At 44.8% G+C, this 20983-nt stretch overlaps 1 protein-coding gene across 1 annotated transcript in view; it reads right to left on the reverse strand.

The window, feature by feature from the left end:
* LOC119182923 (uncharacterized) overlaps positions 1-20015 on the reverse strand; it is a 44582-nt gene extending 24567 nt beyond the window's left edge. The window contains exons 1-3 of the mRNA XM_075880298.1: positions 19425-20015; positions 17627-17871; positions 10888-11053 (exon numbers count right to left, since the gene is read on the reverse strand). Of these exons, the coding sequence (XP_075736413.1) occupies positions 10888-11053; positions 17627-17792 (332 nt within the window). The 5' untranslated portion in view covers positions 17793-17871; positions 19425-20015. The remainder of the gene's footprint in view (positions 1-10887; positions 11054-17626; positions 17872-19424) is intronic.
* Between the last annotated feature and the right edge of the window lie 968 nt (positions 20016-20983).

A 20983-nucleotide genomic window follows, 5' to 3' on the forward strand; every position in this document is an offset into this window, starting at 1 on the left:
AACTTCAAGACAGGACCGCAGCCATACAAAAAATAAACTGGTGAAAATCCAGCGTTTTCTGACGGGACGAATCGTAAGCAAAATGATTGTACAGTAAAGCGGTGGACAAAGTCATGGTGATTGTCGGAAACGTACATGGCCAGCATGTCAGTTAATGTGGTTTAGTCGCTCGGTGAGCCCCTTCATTTGATGGTGGTATGCGGTAGTGATCTTGTGTTCAGAACCTCAGGAGCGGAAGGGGCCATCGTCGACATTTGACAATAAGTAACGGCCACGATTCGTTAGTAACTGTCGAAGGGTGCTGTGGCGTAGGGTAACATCGGGGAGTAGAAAGTCCGCAACATCTGTTGCACAGCTGGTCGGCATTGCTCGTGCAATGGCGTATCTTGCTGCGTAATATGTCACAATGGCAATCCACCTGTAGCGAGAGAGGAACACGGGATGGCGGCTAACGTGGTCGTATCAATATCGCTGCTTTATTCGATTGCCAAAGTGGAGCGGCGGCGGCTGCCACGTCCAAACTGCCAGGCGCGTGAGCTTGTTCTAAATCCTCACGCAGCTAAAGCTAGCATCAGCTGCGCGAGAGGCGCGGCGTGGTGATCGAGAAATGATGATGATGATCATGCCTACAGGGCTCCCCCCTTCTAGCGCTTTGCACGATATGAAGTGTATATAACAAAGAAAGAGAAAGAGACTATATACATGAACGACCATCCGCAAGGTGTCCATTTGGGAAGTCCAGTTTGTCAATGTGTAGTGACCATTGGGAACCAGTGGGTCTCTGTTGGGCAACACTGGGAGTTGTGCAGTGCACGAAGAAGTAAACGTAAGGTCGCTGTGTTTGCACACAAGTGGGTGACATGATGACCAGCTGGGGCCAGCTGGGAGCACACAGGGTGTCGTGAGTGAGCATTGCAGGTAGAGGTGCGTTCAGGGTAAGGTGAGGGCGAGTGTACAAAACCCGACTTGGCCCCTGCGCGCGAAGCTATTAGAAGTGGCGTAGTGAAGTCTTGCAGACCACCTATCGACAAGCAACGGCTTTGATGGTGCTTTCCCGGGCGTGCACAGCACTGGCGCCGATGTCGGTACACAGGCTGTAGAAAACAGATTGAAGATGGAGCTCGGAGGCGAGGAAGAAGAAGTAGCCAGGGTCACGCTCTGCATAATTTTTTTTTGTTCTGTCAACAATAAACCGAAGACGTATCGATTCTGTGGTCTCTCTGGTCCTTCTGAAACAAGGTGCCGTGACCAGGATAACCTGAAGACAGAGGCAGACTTGAACCCCATGCGCAACAACGGGTTGAAGAACGAAGCAGCGGCGCCTGACTCAAGAACGAACCGTCGAGAGAAGGACCACGACCGACGACTGTTGGCGACGCACATAAACAGGCAAGAGCTTTTTCAACACGTTTTAAGCAGAAATAAAGCGGTCCTATCGAAGAAGCAGAAGACGCTTTGAGCAAATGTGACGACGCTTACGAGCGAAATCAAAAAGAAGATAGAAGAAGATGGTGATCGAGCGCAACTTATGACGCTTCTGAACTAGATGAAGAGCGTGTCACAGATGCTAAGACAAGTTAACGAACAGATGGAACCGTTCATTGAAGAAAATGACGCGGAGGCAGAATTTGAAAGAGTTTTGCATTATGAGATGAAGATCGTCGCTGCAAGGACAAAAATACAGGAGCAATTACGCGAGTTAGAACAAGCGACGCAACTGACTACGAGAATAGTCACAGAACAGCCGAGCTCAGTGCAAGGTACTAACCAAATCTCGGAGACGCGAGAGCTTGTTAAGTTGCCACGCCTTGAAATGATCAAGTTTGATGGGAAAAAAACACCATGGCCAAGGTTTTAGCATCAGTTCGAGACGTTGTTATATAACAGAGTGAACATGCCGAAGAATCAAAAACTTAATTACCTTCTGGCATCTCTGAGCGGGGAGGCTGCATCCCTCATAGAAGGTTTGCAGTTTTCTGATCAGAATTACGAGCATGCAGTCACTCTTTTGAAAGAAACCTTCGGACAAAAAGATAAATTAAAAGAGACCTACATAAAAGAGCTTGCAAATTTGGAAGCAGTGAAGAGTCATAAACATGTAGATGGGTTGAAGAGACTCTTCTAAAAGTTGCAAGTGAACACACGAGCATTGCAGTCATTATGAGTGGAAATGGGTAGTTACGCCACAGTGATAGCTTCTGTTGTAAAATCTGCGCTACTGGTGGATATGAGTATTGAGATGAAGATGAAGGAGTTAAAGAAAGGTGACAACAGACCAGCAACTACGGAATCGGACTCACCGTGAAGAGACAGCACGAGCAGTTTGAAAGAAATTATGGAGTTTTTAAACATATATATACGCAGCAGAGAAGAAACTCGAGAGGAAAAATACGACGTTACCCAGTCACCGCACAGTATGAGGCAGACTAGAACATCTGCGCTTCAAAGCACCTCGATGAAAAAATGCATCTTTTGTGAGATGACTGGACACTACACGGAAGATTGCAGAAGAAGCATTATTATGCAACAGAAGAAGCAAGCCTTGCAACGGGAACGAAGGTGCTTCAGATGCACCAGACCTCATCACACGGCGAAGATATGCCGCGCGAACGTACGCTGCAAAACATGCAAGGGAAGGCACGCGACATCCATGTGTCGACCGCGTACGCCTGCAGGAAAGTCAGCACAGCAGCAAAGCGGTGATGTTGAGCAAGTGTGTAAAAGCATGCAACCTGACCAGTTATACACCAGCAAGTCCTGAAACATGCATGCACAGCAGTCTGATGAACACAAGTGCATACTACTGCAGACAGCCTCTCCGTGGACGGAGGGACAAGACAGTGAGCGGGTGCTACTCACGTATTCTGCTCGACAATGGGAGCCAGAGGACATTCATCCTCAAAAGACTGTCAAGAAAACTAGCGTGCAAGGTAAAAAGATCCGAAAGTATTACCGTAGGATCATTTGGAGGAGGAGAGATGGAACTAGACATGAAAGTCGTCGAGGTCAGCGTGAGGAAGGATCCCACATCGGAGCCAGTCACGATTGAGGCACTGGAGATAGAAGTTATATCCTGTGACGTGCTACCATCGCCATCGTTGACAATACACGAAAGAGCAAGATCGATGGCAATTAGTTTGGCTGATGACAGTGAGAAGACGAACAAAGAAAGAAAAAATATGAAAAGTTCTATATTAATTGGAGCAGATTATTACTGGACCGTAGTCACTGGTCGCATTCTCGAGATCCATCCAAAAGTAATGGCAATAAAAACAATATTGAGATGGACGACCCAAGGTCCTGTAGGACTTCATTGTGTGCCGATGAAATCATCGACGGTTATGATACTCAGTGCCAAGTCGGACACGACTGTGGACGAACTGCAGAGATTCTGGGACTTGGAAAACATGGGCATCAAGGAGAAACCAGCAACAAAGATGAACGATGAACATGTGCTAGACTACATCCAACAAACAATGAAGTTCAAGGCAGGACGATACCAAGTGCGGCTACCATGGAAGGAAAACGTGACATTGGACGACAACAAGACCATTGCAGAGAAGAGGCTTATCCAGGTGACCAACAGTGAAATATGGTGGAAAGGCCCCACGTGGATCAAGAATGAAAAACAAAGGCCTGAGTATGACATCACACAAGAATCGGACAGTGATGACAACAAAAACGAAGAAAAAACTGTGGCAAGCTTAACTACCACCTCGAGTGAAGAAAAAATGATTGATGTGAGCAGGTTTGGATCATACAAGAAAGCGTTACGAGTTGCCGCGTGGGTGATGCGTTATATAGGAAACCGACGAAAAGAAAGGAAAACAGGTTCGCTGACAGGAGAAGAATTGGACAAGACAGAGTTTGTGCTGATAAAGCAGGAGCAGAAAACGCTACAAAATGCAGTGACACAAATATATGACAACATGAATCTGTACGGCACGAACATCTTCGAAGATGATCAAGGTGTCCTAAGAGTAAAAGTGAGGCTTCAGTGGATTGATTTGAGCTTTGATGAGAAGAATCCTATTATTTTACCAAGAGAAAGTCACTTTTCAGAACTCCTAGTTCTGAACGCGCCACAAGTAACAATGCATGGTGGCGTTGCGGCAACATTTATACAACTAAGAACAAAGTTTCGGATTGTGCGTGCCCGACAGATGGTGAAATATGTGATAAAGAAATGCATCACATGTAGGAGATTCAATTCTAGACCAATGGCACAAGATATTCCACCACTACAAGCTGACAGGACAACACAGACGAGGCCATTCGACTCAGTTGGTATAGACTTTGCTGGACTGCTAAATGTTCGAGAGGAGAAAGGTGAAAAAGTTACAAAGTTTTACATTGTGATATTTACGTGTGCCGTAACAAGAACCATACAACTGGAGTTGGTCAAGAGGATGTCATCAGAAGTGTTTATACAAGCATTCCGAAGATTCATAGCTAGAAGAGGATTGTGTACAACTATTTACAGTGATAATGACAGAGCATTCAAGAAATATGAGAAAGAGATGAACAAGAAAGAGATGAACAAGATGGAAGATGAAAGGGTTCAACAGTGTACCAGTAACCAGAAAATAAAATGGAAGTTTATTGTAGAGTTAGTTTCATGATGGCGAGGATTTTATGAAAGACTGATGAGAAGTTATAAGACATTCATGGCCAAAACTATAGGTGCTCGACTTTTGAATGAAGAAGAACTACGGACTGTGGTTGTTCAAGCAGATGGAGTACTTAACAACCGGCCTCTTACTTATGTGTATGACGATCCTAACGCGCTAAAACCCATCACACCGGCGGACGTTATAGGAGGCAGGCAAGCAATGAACAAGCAGGAAGAAAACAGACTCGGAGAATACAGTTTGCTGAATTACTGAAGTGCAAGAAAACGGGCAATGATAACATGGTGGACCAGATGGAAAAAGGAGTACCTGAGGGAGCTTAAGTGTGCCAGCAGAAAAACAGAGCGTCACACAAATGTACAAGAAGGAGATGTACTTCTGCCTAAAGAAGCGCGAAAAAGAACTCAGTGGAAACTCTGCAAGGCCGAAAAGATTTTCCCAGGCAAGGATGGACTAGTGAGAACATGCTTGCTTCGTACACCTGAAGGAAAATTAGTCAAGAGGCCGATTCAACTGTTGTATTCGCTCGAAGGTTGCTTCGGTTGAATCTGGCCAGCGGGAAGATGTAGAAAACAGATTGAAGATGGAGCTCAAAGACGAGGAAGAAGTAGCCAGGGTCACGCTCTGCATATTTTTTTTCTTGTTCTGTCAACAATAAACCGAAGACGTATAGGTTCTGTGGTCTCTCTGGTCCTTCTGAAACACAAGTGTCGTGACTTGTGCGGTATTTGAATATCAGTGGACTTGACCCCTTACGTTGGCAGTGGGTAAGTAACATTTTACACGTCGGCTAGCGGTGAATGACGTAAGTGGTTGTAAATGGGTGTGGCTACATTCCAGTTACCCGCCAGCTGGCCCACGGTTTCCGTCAAGAACTCAGTAGGAGGCATGTCATGTGATCCAGCAGATGTGGACTCTGGAGGAGGCTCAGTGGGCGTACCTTGACTTGGGGAAGCACCTTCAGTAGTCGGCGCATGTGGGTTTGCGCGCAGGTCAGTATGGAAGATGGGTGCCTGTATGGCAGGTGTGAGATGTGCGGTCTGCTGTGATGTAGGCGGAGCGGGCACGTCGTCCTCAGGAGCGTCGGTTATACTCCAGGGTCTCGGAACTTTGGCCGTGATAGATGGCTGGTGGCTTTAACTTCGGCTGTGGGAGACTGTGAGGGCGATGCTGGTCGCTCCTGGCAGGTCGCGCAGAGCACTGAGGCTGCTAGAGACATAGGGTTTCTCAAAATTAACTAGAGGGCACTCTGGCGCTGCGATCGTTCAGCGACCATGGGAATGATGAGGAGTACACACATTTGTCTAGTTTTTGTACTTGCGGGTGGCGAATCGTACTTGAGGCTTCATTTATTGCTGTGTTTCGGTTTTGTTTTGAAAGAAAGATTCAACCTTTTTGAACTTCGTGACCCGATTTGGAAAGGTAATTTTAAAAAAATAGGGTGGTGAAGCACATTCGCTGAACATTTGCTGATTTTTGTTTCGTAAGAAAACAGCTTCAAGCCACACGAACACACACGGAGCCAAATGCAGGCCAGAAGTACGAAGTTTAGACAAATGTGTGTACTACCCATCATTCTCATGCTTACTGAAGCGCCGTGCGTTGCAGCTCCCATAGACACTAGCGTCAGAGTTCCCTCTAGTGTATATTAAGAAACTCTATGGGTAGAGAGTCCTCTTCGGACATTGGGGATGGTGAAGGTTCCGGAACCGGGAGGTAAATAGCGGGGGGAAGGATGTCTGCACCAGACTCTGAGGCGTGCAGCCAGGTAGCCCTCGTAGAGTCATGTAGGGCCACGGTGTCGCGTGCCGTCGATGTCATGGAAGACGTGCAGGTGGCAGGCACGTGCGACGAAGCTGCGCACAGGGGCTCTGAGAGAATGTACCTCTCGGAGAGGAGGTAAGACGCAGTGGGGGCATCTTCTACCTTGTGGTCAGGTGCAGGAGTGGATGTTTCTGCGACCAGATCAGGGGTAGAAGTAGTCGAAGCCGGGGTACCGAGGTAGCAGCCAATGGAGGGCTGTGGACCGGTTCATACCTTGCTCTGCGACACCTTGGACACCTGCCAGGTGCGGGTAATTGGAAGCGGGCGGTACGTGTGGCCGTTGTGGGCGAGCACTGCAGTGCAGAGGGCATCATAAGGGCATTGAGAAGAATGGCGTGCATCAGCGGCTGGTCTGTGCTGCCATTCACCGCAAGAATGGCGTCGAGCTGCATAAACCATACTTTGGGGTAGGTCGATTGGAACGGCTGCACTGGCGGGAAGAGTGGCGGAAACATGGCAGCCGATGGCGCGTCGAAGGGTGTTTTCTCAGGGTCACCAATGTAGCGAGAGAGGAAGACAAGGCGGCGGCCAACGTGGTCGTGTCGAACTCTCTGCTTTATTCGATTGCTGAAGTGGAGCGGCGGGTGCCACGTCAAAACCGCCAGGCGTGGAGCTTGTTCTAATCCTCGCGCAGCTCGAGCTAGCATCAGCTGCGCGAGAGGTGCAGTGCAGTGATTGAGAAATGATGACGATCATGATCATGCCTACACACCTGTTTCCTTTGGTCAAGTAGGAATGGGTCAGGAATGGGTCCGGGAATGGGTCAAGTAGGTCGAGGCCCACACGGAAGAATTCTTCTGTTGGGACCTCAATTGGCTGAACGGAACCAGCAGGAGGCAAGGCAGGCGTCTTTTGCCACTAACACAGGTCGCAAGAAGCGACTAGTGTCGCACAGAGTGATAGAGACCTGGACAGAAGAAGCGGCACCCTACGCGGTCATAGGAGTTGCTGCAGGTGGCTTTCGAAAGTTGCCAAAAACACGATCACATCATGTAGATAAAAAAGACACATTGACCACTTTAAGCGCTACCTAGTTTCCGGAAGTGAAGCGGCCTGTAGATGGGGACAAAGAGTGGTGCATGAGCGGTTGATTGACTGATTGATATGTAAGGTTTAATGTCCCAAAACCACCATATGATTATGAGAGACGCCGTAGTGCAGGGCTCCGGAAATTTCGACCACCTGGGGTTATTTAACGTGCACCCAAATCTGAGCACACGGGGTGGTTAAGCGGTGAACGTGTCAGATGACCTGGAGAAGACGGGGAGTGGCAAGATCTTGGCGGGAAATTGCCGACGATAATGCTCTGGTTGGGCGTGTAGAGCAAGTATGATCATCGAGAAGCAGGTGGTTGCGACTGGCATAACCGTTGACGCTTAGTTTGCCATTGTCGCTGATTAAAACATTGGCGGTCGGTTTGCCATGGTGGCGGCAGGCACATGACGTTTACTGCAAAGTTCCATCGTGGTACCAAGCATCTCCACCAAATGTTGCGGGATGAGTGCAGAAGCACACGATTTCATAGTGTGTATATTGACAGTAATTTTAGCAGTTTTCCAAAGGGTGGCGGGTCACGTCTATTTCTTCCAATCTGAGCGACCTTTTCGTTCTATACCTTACAACAATATTGCAATGGCCCTAAAAAATCAGGTATGCGAAGTTGTCTAATGCGAATTCCAAATAGCAATCAAAAACTACGCTAAAGGCATAATTCCCTAGGAAGCCTTGGCCATTTTGGCAAAAGCGGGCAGATCCCCAAATCTGAGCTCGACCACCCTTATAGTTCACTACTCACATCACCACAGAACGTGACATCCTCCCGAATAAAAACGAGACTACACACCTGACGGCCAGAGACATGCTGCGCTGAAAACAAACAAGCCTCTCATATTATAAGGAACATACCTAATTTATAAGGAAAGGATCACTAGCTATGATTAAAATAAAAACAAAAGCATATATTAATACAAGAAGGATATTCCCACCGCTTAGTTCCAAACTAAACAGCAGACAGGCCATTTTCTGGGGACAGCTCTAGATGAACAACTTCACTAACCCAGTCCGTCTAAGATGGATATATTTGGACAACCATCAGGATGGCACGTGAAAGTCATACCAGAAAGGACGTGCAACACTTTAGCACATGTTATAGGGTTGTAGTTATGTTGCCAGAATGCTTGCAGTATCTCTGGAGACCCTTTCATTGAGGTTGGCTACTGCTCTGCACATCTCAAACTTTGGCGTTTAAATGTGAGCAGTCCAGCAAGCTCACGAGGCGGCTTTGAGGCAAGGCTTTGACGTTTCCCCGTGCGAGGCCAAGCCGACATTGCATTAAACCTTGATAGACATTCAATAAAGTTGTATGCTTTGAACCATAAAGTGAGAGAAAGAGGCAACATCTGAATCTCGAGCTTGTGCACCATAGCTAAAATGTCTCGGCCTGAAATGAAATTAGGGAAACAACAAATTCAACAATGAAGAGGAGGCTGTCACTCAATGCAAGCATACATGCACCTGCAGGCATCATATGAGGTCTGTTAGAAAAGTATCCGGCCTTCGGTGGAAGAGAAAAACGGACATTATTGGAGCGTTGTAAACCTAAACACCCTCATAATAGGCCCTTGAGAATCTACAGACTTCTCTTGCCGGTGCTGCCATTGTTGGAAGCATTCTAGCACTGCTACAGTCGCTCCCTCATTTTTCTTGCAATGTAAAACCAATGCGAGCACTGCGCCTCACTCAAACACTGCATCTCAGCGACTGACGAAATTGCCAGGCGGGAAAAAATTCACACGTGCACACGAAGGTTCAAAGTCGGCTAATGCAAGCGCGCTTATTCCAAATCCATCAAGTGCTTGCAAAAAAAAACGAGTCGGATACTTTTCCAAAAGGCCTCGTACATATTCCACTGGCCTTATGTGAGACAGCGAGGCAATGTATTGGCAAAAGCGAGTGGCAAACAGGAGGCGCTATCTGTAGAGCTTGTTGAACAGCTAACAGCAAAGCATCATCAAGAGCAACTGTTGTAGTTTTGTACAACCATAAAATTGTTCATAAAATATACCTAAACCTCCATGTAATAAAGTAAGAAACATCAGAAATAAAAATCATCGTATTGAAGGTTCTTCGCATAAGAGTTGGAACTTTGATGGCGAAACCCGAGATGCCCGTGTATTTAGATTTAGGTGCATGTTTGAGATCACCACCAGGAGAGAATTTTCGGAGCTCTCAACTACGGCGTCTCCCACAATCATATTGTGGTTTCGGGACATAAAAACTCTACAAATATTATTACATTACCCCCACCTACCTTCCTCCGCAGTGCTATTCAAGCGATTTTATGACTTCTGTATTAGATTACTACACTGCTATTTTTCTACATCAACTCTTTCCAAAATTTAGAAGAATGTATTCCCCCCGACTGTAGTGGCTGGTCTCTGTTGCACAAAAGATGACTTGACAAATGCTAAAACTACATGTTTTGACCACTGGCACTAGCAGATGTTTTAGTGTATTGCCTTCCTTTATCGATTTTTTATAAAGCGCATGGACATTCAGGTGCTAAATAAAAAATGAAACTTCAACCTCAATTTTCTCCACAAATAATTCATTTCTAACTGTGAAACAAGGGGTTAGAGTTCCCAGAGCGCACTTTGTCAATCTAAAACCAAGCCAATGTTTCTCTTTAATGTTCATTCCAAGGAGCCATGGCAAGCAATTTTTGTAATCTGTATTATAAAGTTGGTCCTTTGCTATTGACAAATGAGCTGGTGAAATTTCAGCACATTTGGTTGAACACTTAATTTACAATGAGGATTTTTATCAACATGCATGTGGCCCGGTAGCCTCACAACAGTATTTGTGAACCATAATATAATAAGCCACTTGCTTTGTGAGCGTCTCTACTCCGTCCAACAACTGTTTCATGGCCAGTTGCGGTACAATTTAGCTACTTCAACTTTTGTATGCCTTGGAATTGAAAAACTGAAGAATTTGCAGTGGCTGAAGTTCGGGAGAAGAGAGATCTCCTGCATGAAACACATGACGTCCCACACCCCATGGCAACATGACGGTAGCTGCGGTGAGCAAAGTTTATAGCCGGAGACTTCTATAGCCGACTTAGCAATTAGATATTATTTTTTGAATGTCTGTTTTTCATACATTTACAGGCACAATAGACGCTCTACAATTTTTAGATGAGAACAGCAGTACGGAGGGTGACCCTGTCATGGCCCCTAATAAGTACTTAGTTATGTCGGACTTAGTTACATGGAGGTTCAAACGGATACATTACTTATTTATGAATGACTATGATTTCAAGCTGCGTTGTTGATAGCCCCTGTTGTGCCAGCGCTCCTCAGCCTGCACCTCTAGCTCCTGCCGCCTTTGCTGAAGCTTCTTTAGCTTGAATTTCGCCTCCTGCTTCACCTACCTCAGTTCAAGTTCCATTTCTTTCAGCTTCATTTCCTGTTCATGGCGCTTTATCTCGAATCGCAGCCGGTCCTCTTCAAGTTGAAGGCGGCGGTTCTCGATTGCAGTGTTCTGATAACAACGGGCCTCAATGAGGGCATATGTTGCCTCACCGTGCCGCTGTGGACCTGCAGAAATTTACAAGGAACAGTTAACTGTCTTAGGTTCAAATGAATGAGCAAGTGCAACAGTTTACAAAGAACCATGACATTCTACTGATCACACATAGTTCTTTTTAACACAGTAGACTCTCAGTAAACGCAAATATATTAAATGAAATTGTTGCTTAAGTGAAACAACTTCCTTGAGCAGGGTTGCTTTCTTACTCCACTTTTTTCTCCACTTCATTCTCCACTTTTCTTATCGTGGAACTACTGTTAAATGGAAAACATTTTCTGGTTTCTTCATATTTCATTTCACGAGAGTCTACTGTACAGTACTATTCCAAAACATTAGATTTATTAAACACAGGCAGGTAAATACTGCAATAATAGTCAAGCTGTCTCTGAACACACAGAGTTACTTGCAACAAAATGTTGCGAATACTTAAAAGAGTACTGGCAGAAATTTTATAAGTTGTTTCTATGCATCATATGAAAGGTTAAGTCTTCAAAACCAAGAAAATTCAATTATACACTTGACTACGCTTTAAAAAGCAAATGCAACACGTTTCTAAAAAGCTGGTTTTGTTTCATATACTGTATACTGACGTCAAGACACAGTGTAGCCACATGAGTTGGCGTCATGCTCACGCTAGATATGGTGAAATGGTGACATTACACGGACACTACATCATCTATTGCTACACACATGTGGGTCAAAGAAGGACCAAGTGTTGTTCTTGCTAGCATCCACTTGCTGCATACTTGTTGTAGCACCCGATAGTGAACGGATCTATCGAACTTGTATCTATTGTGGCCTATTTTCCTACAGAAAGTTTATACAGGGCAAAATGTTGCTGTCATGACAACAAATCGCAATAAAATTATTTTCTTGCCTTGTGATCAATTTAGACGATATTGGAATGCACACACAATGACAGCATTCATGTTTTATTTTACTCGATTGAAAGGTATGATGAACTACCGCAATCGAACAGCGAGGAGAAGTGACAGAAAAAGCAACATGCAAGCAGCAATTTCGTTTGCTTTGGTATCTGACATCGCATGTGTTCATTCGGGTGTGTGAAGTTGTGATTGATATGTGGGGTTTAACGTCCCAAAACCACCATATGATTATGAGAGATGCCATAGTGCAGGGCTCCGGAAATTTCGACTACCTGGGGTTCTTTAACGTGCTCGGGTGTGTAAAGCCACCAGAATTGATACTGTAGCCTGACTCATGCATGAACCATTCAAATCTTAGCAGCACTTCCGGACCTTTATACTCGCTCAGAGACATGCCCGTACACAGAATATTTGTATAAGAGAGTAAACCCAGCTTTGTAAATCAGTGTTGGTGCACATACAACTGCCTACAAGTATACATTTCTGATTGGAGGGGCTCGGGGGTGCACTGGTGTTGACGTGCGAGTCGCAGCAAGCAAAAGGTGAGCACGGGCTACTTTGTGCTCTGCGCTGCTGCGAATCAACTGGCAACTCTGAAAGGGCAATCACTAACTGAGTCATGCGAATTTATGCAGTACATTTCAACCCCCCCCCCCCCCCTTTTAAGTGGCTGATTCTGTCCGATTTCTCATACAGTAAAAGCTTGTTAAGTCAAACAGCACAGGACCAAAAAAAATGGTTCAGTTATTTAATGTTGAATTACCAAAAGTATCAAGAAAACGAAGAAATGCCTGTAATACCCCTATCACACCTGGCAACGTAAGTGCACTTCGAGCAAGCACACTTAGCCGCGAGTGTCATTTGCGCGCTGTCACACGAGCAAGTTTAGTGTCACTCGCCGCAAAACACACTTGCCGACAAGCGCTTTCCCTAACCTCACTTCGCTTTGACCAAGTTTGTAGCCTCGGTCGAAGTAGCTTGCACAGAAATACGCTGTTGCCTAAAGCGGTACTGATACTATTTTTAAACTATTGTTTTCATTATAAGAAATTTTGCTATATACTAAAACAAGTCATAAATCAACAACTCTCGCTACTCTCTCCCTCAGGCAGTTTGCGGCCACGTCCGCTGCGGGAATGCAGCAGCACATGCTGTGCAATACTGCACGTCCATCGAGTAGTTAACTTCCAGACACACATGCACATGTGTAGGCGAGTCATTCTCTAGTCGTTTATGATCGCGTGTGCCACTGGTGCTAGTTCAACGAAGACAATGTGGTCCAACAATGAGACACGGGTGCACTCCACTGACAGTTTCTTACTTTGGGACCTCCTGACGCTGTATATATAATGTGAGCTCATTTTTTTTTGTACTCATGTACTCAGCAATGAATTAATGAATGAATGAATGAATGAATGAATAAAAGTAACAACTATAAATTGGGCTACAAACCCAACAATTGCCACTGCAATTATAAACGAAGATGAAGTACACTTCGCTTCCTCGTGTAGCAGCGAACTGCCAAAATAACACTTGATGAGCGTAGGTACACTCGCTAAAGTGCACTTAAGTTGCCACGTGTGACAGGGGTATTACATCAATATGCATTCGTTATTCTGATAAATATCTAATGATTTCTGTGGTTTTGTGGGTAATGCAATCATGGCGCCAGACTTGCGAGTTTATTTAGCCTGAAGGACGCTCGTCCTCTATTTCTTATTATGTACAGCCATTATTACCATGCGCACATGATGCTAGTTGTTTCAAAGGTAAAGTTACCAACAACTGATAGTTCCTAACGATGTAGCAAATGTGTTTCATGCCAGCAGACTGACTATGGCTGAGTTTCTCATCTTCAATTACTTTTGCCATATTTCATTTTTGTGACATTGCATGTACACTGCATCAAGTTAAAATGAAGTTGCTGAGTGTTGAGTTTGAAAGTAAACAAGATGAATAACTGACATAGATAACGATGCAGACAGCACTGGCTTATTTCGGTTGCCTGCAAATGCTGTTTTCGTACGTTCGTGCCTGGTATCTGAAGCAACGCCTGTGGCACCTCATGCTTGGCGGGCTTTGCGAATCATTCATATTACCCACGTTGGAACCAAATGTAACCGAATCGACACGTTTGATGGCAATGAACTATACAAATGCTTGCCGGGGCCAGGGAAGACTCCCGAGTCATTCAATTTTCTTAATAATTCTTATAGGTCAAATTAACGAGCTTGTTCTGTATTACACATGAAGCTCCATGAACTTGTGCTAAAAAATCATGCACAAAGTTCTGAAAATATAATCTTCAAACAAAGATGACCTACTCTATATCTATGGCTCTTTGATGTTAATGCAAAAGCTCTTTGGCTACACACATTATATATTTTCTGACAGCAAAGCAAATGTGATGACATTTTTATTAACAATTTAGCTCTGGAATATTTACTGGAATAGTTCAAGTCTCCTAGTGCAGCAAAGGCTTCATATCAATCGTAATATGCAGCACTTCACTGCACTAAAAAGTAGCACCTTTTATATGCACCTTGACATTCCCAGGTGGTCAAAGTTTCCGGAGTCCTCCACTACGGCGTCTCTCATAATCATATGGTGGTTTTGGGACGTTAAACCCCACAAATCAATCATGCCACCTTGACTTCACTGCAAGTTCACATCATTGCAACCGACTGAAAGATGACCACGTGTGCTCAAACATTTTTCACAGTGAGAGTGGCCACAAGTCCCTGAGAGTGTGGATCTATTGAAGGCCACAACAGCACCCAGACGATGGTACAACCAAGCAGATGCCACGTCATAAATTTGCCAAACGTAAAAGGACACATGAGACACTAGATTGCCCATGTCTCCTTTCCTGGCCAAGACTAAAGATGCGATAAAGCCATATACTCGGAGATTTTGGCGGACAGAGTAGTAAGCTCTCTCAAAAAAAGATTTACTAGACAATTAAAGTGTTTTTTTACTCTTGCCTTCAATAGCAAGCATCTTTGTTTACAATTGCGTACCTGCATTTTGAGTGATACTCTTGTTTTCCACTAGGCAAAATACAAGTTAGACTGATATGAACAAGCTTTCTTTTTTTTGTTACACACCTCGCAGAGACACACGAGTGTTGGCCACCCGTCTGGTTTCACCAGTGTGGGACAGGGGGCTCCCACGCACAGTTGCATTTCCTGGTAGTCCAATAGATCACAAGTAAACAAGTTCAGAAGGAGGCTGCTACTTGAGTCCTAATGCACACAAAGCAGACTTATTCTCAGGGAGACAAAGAAAAGCAGCAAGGGCAACTAAAAGAAGTGGATCCTTGATGAAACTATGCAACTAGTTTTCGAACATACTGAAACTACTTACACTTATTAGGTACTTATTCTCTTATCAATTTATTATTGCATAGGACAAAAATACTGTACTGAAAAAGAAACCAATGTTCTTCGCTGAGCTCATATTGATTTAAAAGAGGACTTGGTGCAAATGTTAGTAACAGCTGAAATCTGACCCTGCATTTCTTTCATAGCACGAAATAGAATTATTCAGGCCATCTTGAATGATTTCCTACACTCAATAGCTGCACCTAAAGTTGCTTTTATTGATGTTGAAAGCATTGATGATAACAATCATTTCAATCTGTAGGCACGCACCAACAAAACTAGGGATTACAAAGTGCAGCAGCAACATCTGAAGGACAAGATGTTTGGGTTTGAGCACGGCTGGGTGCAGCAGTTGCGATGCGGTCAGGTGCAGGGCATGAGGCCGTCGGATTGTCTTCAAGTTCTGTACATCACAAGTGAACCAACATAGGAGCTGTGCTGTGTGCTTTGAGGTTGAACCAAGCTTTCCTTTCCAATACACATCAGCAATAACTCCTCTCATGCAGCAGCTCTTTTGATGAGAAATACAGGCTCTTTCCAAAACCTTATTTACATGCTGGAGGCCAGGGCTCAATAGTGCTTGTGCAATTACTTGAAAAACCTTATTTTTGATGATCTCCCAGGTATAACTTGGACCAAAAAAAATTGAGAAACAACACAGGGTGATGTACAGACTATCAACTAGCCCGATATTGCAGCGTTAGTAGCTTCAAAAACTCACTGCAAGGCTAAAAACAACAGATAAGAGAAAAGAGAAAAATAATGGAAAGTACTTTCAGGCCATGCTGAGAGGCCCACCTGACTGTAAATGACTATTTAGGACTATTTTAATGGGTACATGATGTTGCCATATCTTCCTTGTGTGCGTGTACGTGCATTTTCCAGTCTTAAAATGAATTAACACCACCTAGCCCGATTATGCGGGCTACAGCATCCACTAGTTTATGCAATAGTGTATTGAGCACATGTGTAATGAAAAACTTTTAGAGTTTCTCATTGTATTTTCAGTCACACTAGCCAGGCAGATCCATGTGAAACTCTAGGTTCTCCGGCTCATACATTAAGTTAAGCAGTGTCTGAGCCTGTGACATGCTTGCACTATCTGCTGGTCAGGAAGAAAATTTTTTTTATTGAACTCTACTTAATATAGCCAGCAGAAGTTTGATTTGTTATAGCATAAGGGCTCTAAACCAAGGAACAAGAAACAAAAGAGAGGGAATACAAGTACTTATAGATAATTAGTACGTTACACATAAACAAAAATAATTATAGAAAAATGGAGAACCATATGTTAAAAAAACAACTATAAACTCCACCTAGACAATTATTTCAGGTACACTTCTAAATAGTCTATTTCAGCTTTGTGCAAAGCTATTGAAGGGAAAAGTGTCACCTATTTTTTTAACAAAAAAAACTTTATCACGTTCAAATGTTGTTACTTGATCCTTAAATCTAGCCAGTACCTCAGCCCAACAATCTGTCTGACATTGAAACCTGCTGTTTAGTTCAGAAGAGTGAAGTTGTTCTAATCTTTGCTGGACACTAAATGACATATCACAGCCTTCATTGGTTAGACAGCTATTGCTCAACCTTTGGCAGAATAGTTCAAGCTCTGACCTAGTAAATTGCCATGTAACTGGTGAAATGATTATGTAACACAGAAAACAATTGCATATTCATAAGAATTTCATGTCTACTGACAGACGAAGGTTCGAAAAAGATATTCCGATTTGTCCATGTAATGCAAGCTGGCTGCATGTCATGTCTGTAGCATTGTCAATTTTGCCGCTTGATATACCTCATGTTCAATGTTCTCTGCGTGACTTATTTTTGAGCATGTCTGTGTTTGTGAGTAGACATATCTTTTTGTACATGTGATCCTTTTATACATCACTCTAATCACCTGACACCAGAAGTAGCAAGGTAGGCAACCAAGCAAACATTTCAGGGAATCTTATTAAGCATTGCTATATCTCTGTCTCCAACTAACTGGTAAATATACTACAGTGCCACATAGGTAGCACCAAAATCATACAACAGGCCGCAAAGTGTGCTGCAAGCATGGCTGCTGCCTTAAGATTTTACACAGAAAACTTTAAAAGGTTGCGCCTGCTATGATCGTGCAGAAAGCAAATGTTTATAAATATTTGTCCAGTTTTTTATACTCTCTTCTTAACTTACTCAATCGGTGAAGCACTGTTATATCTGCCATTTGTCAAACCACACCACCTGTAAATTCACCGCAGACCAACTGTACGGCTCAGCATCAGTTAAATACGAGTAAGAATTGCGAAATCAGCACATTTATTACCGGGCTCAACACCGTCCTCCTCTGTAAACTCCGTGTAGGCTGCCAGGGCATCTTCTTCCCTGTTGTCGATGCGACGTTTTGCTGGCGGACGGGCGACCGAGTTTCCTGTGGCTCTTTTAATGCCGTCGCATTCAGCGAGCTGTCGTATGGTTGATGGCTGTGGCATGTAGCCGCACTCGTCCGCATTGTCAGTCGCTTGCTGCAGGAGGTCCTCCAGCTCGGACTGCTCCTCTTCTCTACCGGAACTATTGCGGAGCCAGTAATCACAATTTTCGTCAATGGGAAAGAACAGTACATAATAAAGTCCAACACGAGCGCACTTACCTCTTAAGTTTCTTCTTCTGATCACGCGAAAAACGCAGGAGGATTAAGTTAAGCCTTTCCCTGACACTGCGAATGCTGAAGCACCTGCCAAGCAGCTCGGAGAGCCGATCGGCTATCTTCAGCCACCTCGCAGGGTCAAGGAAAGGATTCACATTTAATCCTATACTTTTAATCCCTCCTTTACCCCCACCCCTCGTGAGCTACTACTGTTGAGGTGTCCTCCCCCTGAGAGACAGTTACGGCGCTCACTTTTCTGTTCTTTTCATTTAAAATCACACACACACACTACCTCATTTCATATGAAAATAACAAGCATCACATAAGTTCTCCTTTGATACAGGCGTCATGTAGCTTTAACGCTAAAAGTGGTCTAAGTTTTGGTTGCGTTTTACGGCAGTCTGATAAGCATTACATTTGTATTCTTATACTTCAGTAAGCCATATTCAAGTGTTGTTGAGCCAGGACGAATTTGCAAAGGAAAGTTACGTGCGATATTCACATCAACGCACCGTAAAGTGCATTTCAGTTTGATAACGCTGATGTCCGTGCTCTAAAGCGACTCGTGACGTTACGAAATACCTTTAGTTACCCTTTAAACCCCAATGTAGCCGATGTCTGTAGTGAAACCACAAAATTCACACAACTGCTACACTTAGGAAAGCGCGTAGGTTCACCTCCTAACCACCCCGTTGAAACCCGTTATCAAAACGAGACCATGTCCATAATACCAAATTCTACCTTTCTGTCATGAACAGCGCGGCTTCCTTAAACCACATTCTTTTCCAACCCCCTGCTCTTTGAGAAGGGCTTCAAAAGAGGGTTATATCGAGCGTCTTCTAATAGTTTTTCCGGGGTCCTCCACTTCGGCGTCTCTCATAATCATAAGGTACTTTTGGGACGTTAAACCCCACATATCAACATATCTTCTAATAATTCATTCTAATTATTATTATTGTTGCGGTTATATAGTATACTAGGACACTGAACACAAATGTATTTGTTACGTATGAAAGGCAGTACAAAAGCGGGCCATGGAGCTTCAGTGTAATTCTGAGTTTGTCCGAACGCAAGCGCGAAAAGGTGAAGTAATTATAATGTCAATAACTGATAAAAATAGCGCAAAATGGGCCACCTTCAATGAAATCGCGCTAACACACTCCCAAAAACAATGAACGCACGAAAAAGAACGGACTTCATACGTGCGCAAAGAACAAAACGAAAGCTCGGTGCTTGCTCCCCTCCCTCTTTTGATTAATACTTATCAATCAGTAACTACGAAAGTGTTCTATGAGTATGCATGCCCGTTATCACACCCAGTCTAGTCAATACTGGATAGCACATGCGAAACCATGCGATGCCCCTAGAACAAGTGTGTATGAAAGATAGTAAGAGGTTGTTAACCCTCTGGCGCACATCAGCGGATAGTTAGCGACAACAACGGCACAAATGCGCGGCTGAAGCCCGTGGGACCCACCTCGGCACGCCGTTACAAATTTTTTTTCCGCCGCCGCGATCCTTCGTAGATCCTCTTCAGTCCGTTCGCAGAGGGCGACCACGGAAAGACGGCGGGTAATTCTGGCCCGATACGAAACGATGTGACGAGCCCTTTAATCCTCTACAACCTTGGCGCATCCGTGCTGGACAACTTCCCGGTTCTGACGAGCACTGTCGGCGCCAACCAAGTACAGCTCGGGTTGAGCGCGGCGCAGTGCAGCCAGCCAGCGTAGCGCACACGCTGGTGGTGGTGGTAGTGGTTACAAGGAAGAGGAAAAAGGCACCTAATTTCTGTCTGCCTTCAGGCGACACGGCGCAGTGCCTTATAGGGGTGGGGGGAAGTAGGGATAAAAAGAATAGAAGGAAAATAGACGAAGAAGAAGACAGGCAAGCGACGGAAAAAGAAGGAGATAGAAAAGTGGGGATCCGTTCGAAGCAGTCCAAGGGCGGGGCGCCACAATGCGAGAGCTGCACGGCGTCAGGAGACCGCGGAGGGCGAACCAGTCGGTGGGAGCTACGCTGGCGTCGGAGATCGCGAGGGCACAACCGTCCAGCTTGAAATCCTGCGAGCGAATCCCACACGCTGGTAACGCGCGATGCCGAAGGGCTCGCGAACAGCGCGGAAGCAGCGCGTGTGTCGCTACCTCGCGGAAGCGACGGCACCTATTGTATGCAGAAAAATGCCTCCGTGATGGCTGTGTGGTCTGAATCTCAAAGGCCATGCCGCGAACGACGCTAGCCGTGTCTCTTCTAAGAAAACTTCGCTCGGGTCTGCAGGTGCTCATCGCCGCGAACTTGTATTTTCGTGAAGCGGGACGAATTTTTTTAATAAAGATGGGGAAAAGGCGAAGAGTCAATTACTTTTCGTTCCAGAAGTCACCAGCGTCTGTGCGCGGAAGGACGTTTTCCATCACTGCGTCCCAGTCGTGGTACCAGCAGTTCCAGCGAACAGCTTCTCAAAGTTTTCTTGGTAAACATGGAATCGTCGTCACAAGCTGACAACAATAAATGCGTCGAGGCGGTCGAGGAGGTTGACAACAACGAGGTAAGGTTCATGCGACCTTAAACAGTAAGACGTACCCTTTTTTGAGGTCTCAGCAACGGTTAACGCAACTATCTCCATGCAGTTGGTGAGGGGAGAAATAAACGCGCTGCAACAAACGCCGTCCATGTCAGCCGAAAACTATGACCCCGAATGTAGGTTACCGCGTAGTTTAATATGTATGAACGAGTGTTCTTATTATTTTGCCTTACTTTTGCAGCTAAAGAACAAGCAACACCCGAAACCATTCCAGCCAGCGGCCGTGATTTGGCGGGCGAACGTAAGTGACCCAACGTATGAACTCTGCTCCATTTCAAGTAAGATGGATGAGGCTGGCTAAGTACATGAGTACATCGCATTGCAGCATAATACTACACGCTCACATAATTACAAACTTTCAAGGGACACACTTGCAAATTTTCATGAGCATGGGTTGGCAAAATTTGTGGAGCTCACTCAGCCTCGCTGATGGAAAAAATCGGGCAAATCCCACGTAC

The sequence above is a fragment of the Rhipicephalus microplus genome, chromosome X, assembly GCF_043290135.1.
Source record: "Rhipicephalus microplus isolate Deutch F79 chromosome X, USDA_Rmic, whole genome shotgun sequence".
Taxonomy (NCBI): Eukaryota; Metazoa; Arthropoda; class Arachnida; order Ixodida; family Ixodidae; genus Rhipicephalus; species Rhipicephalus microplus.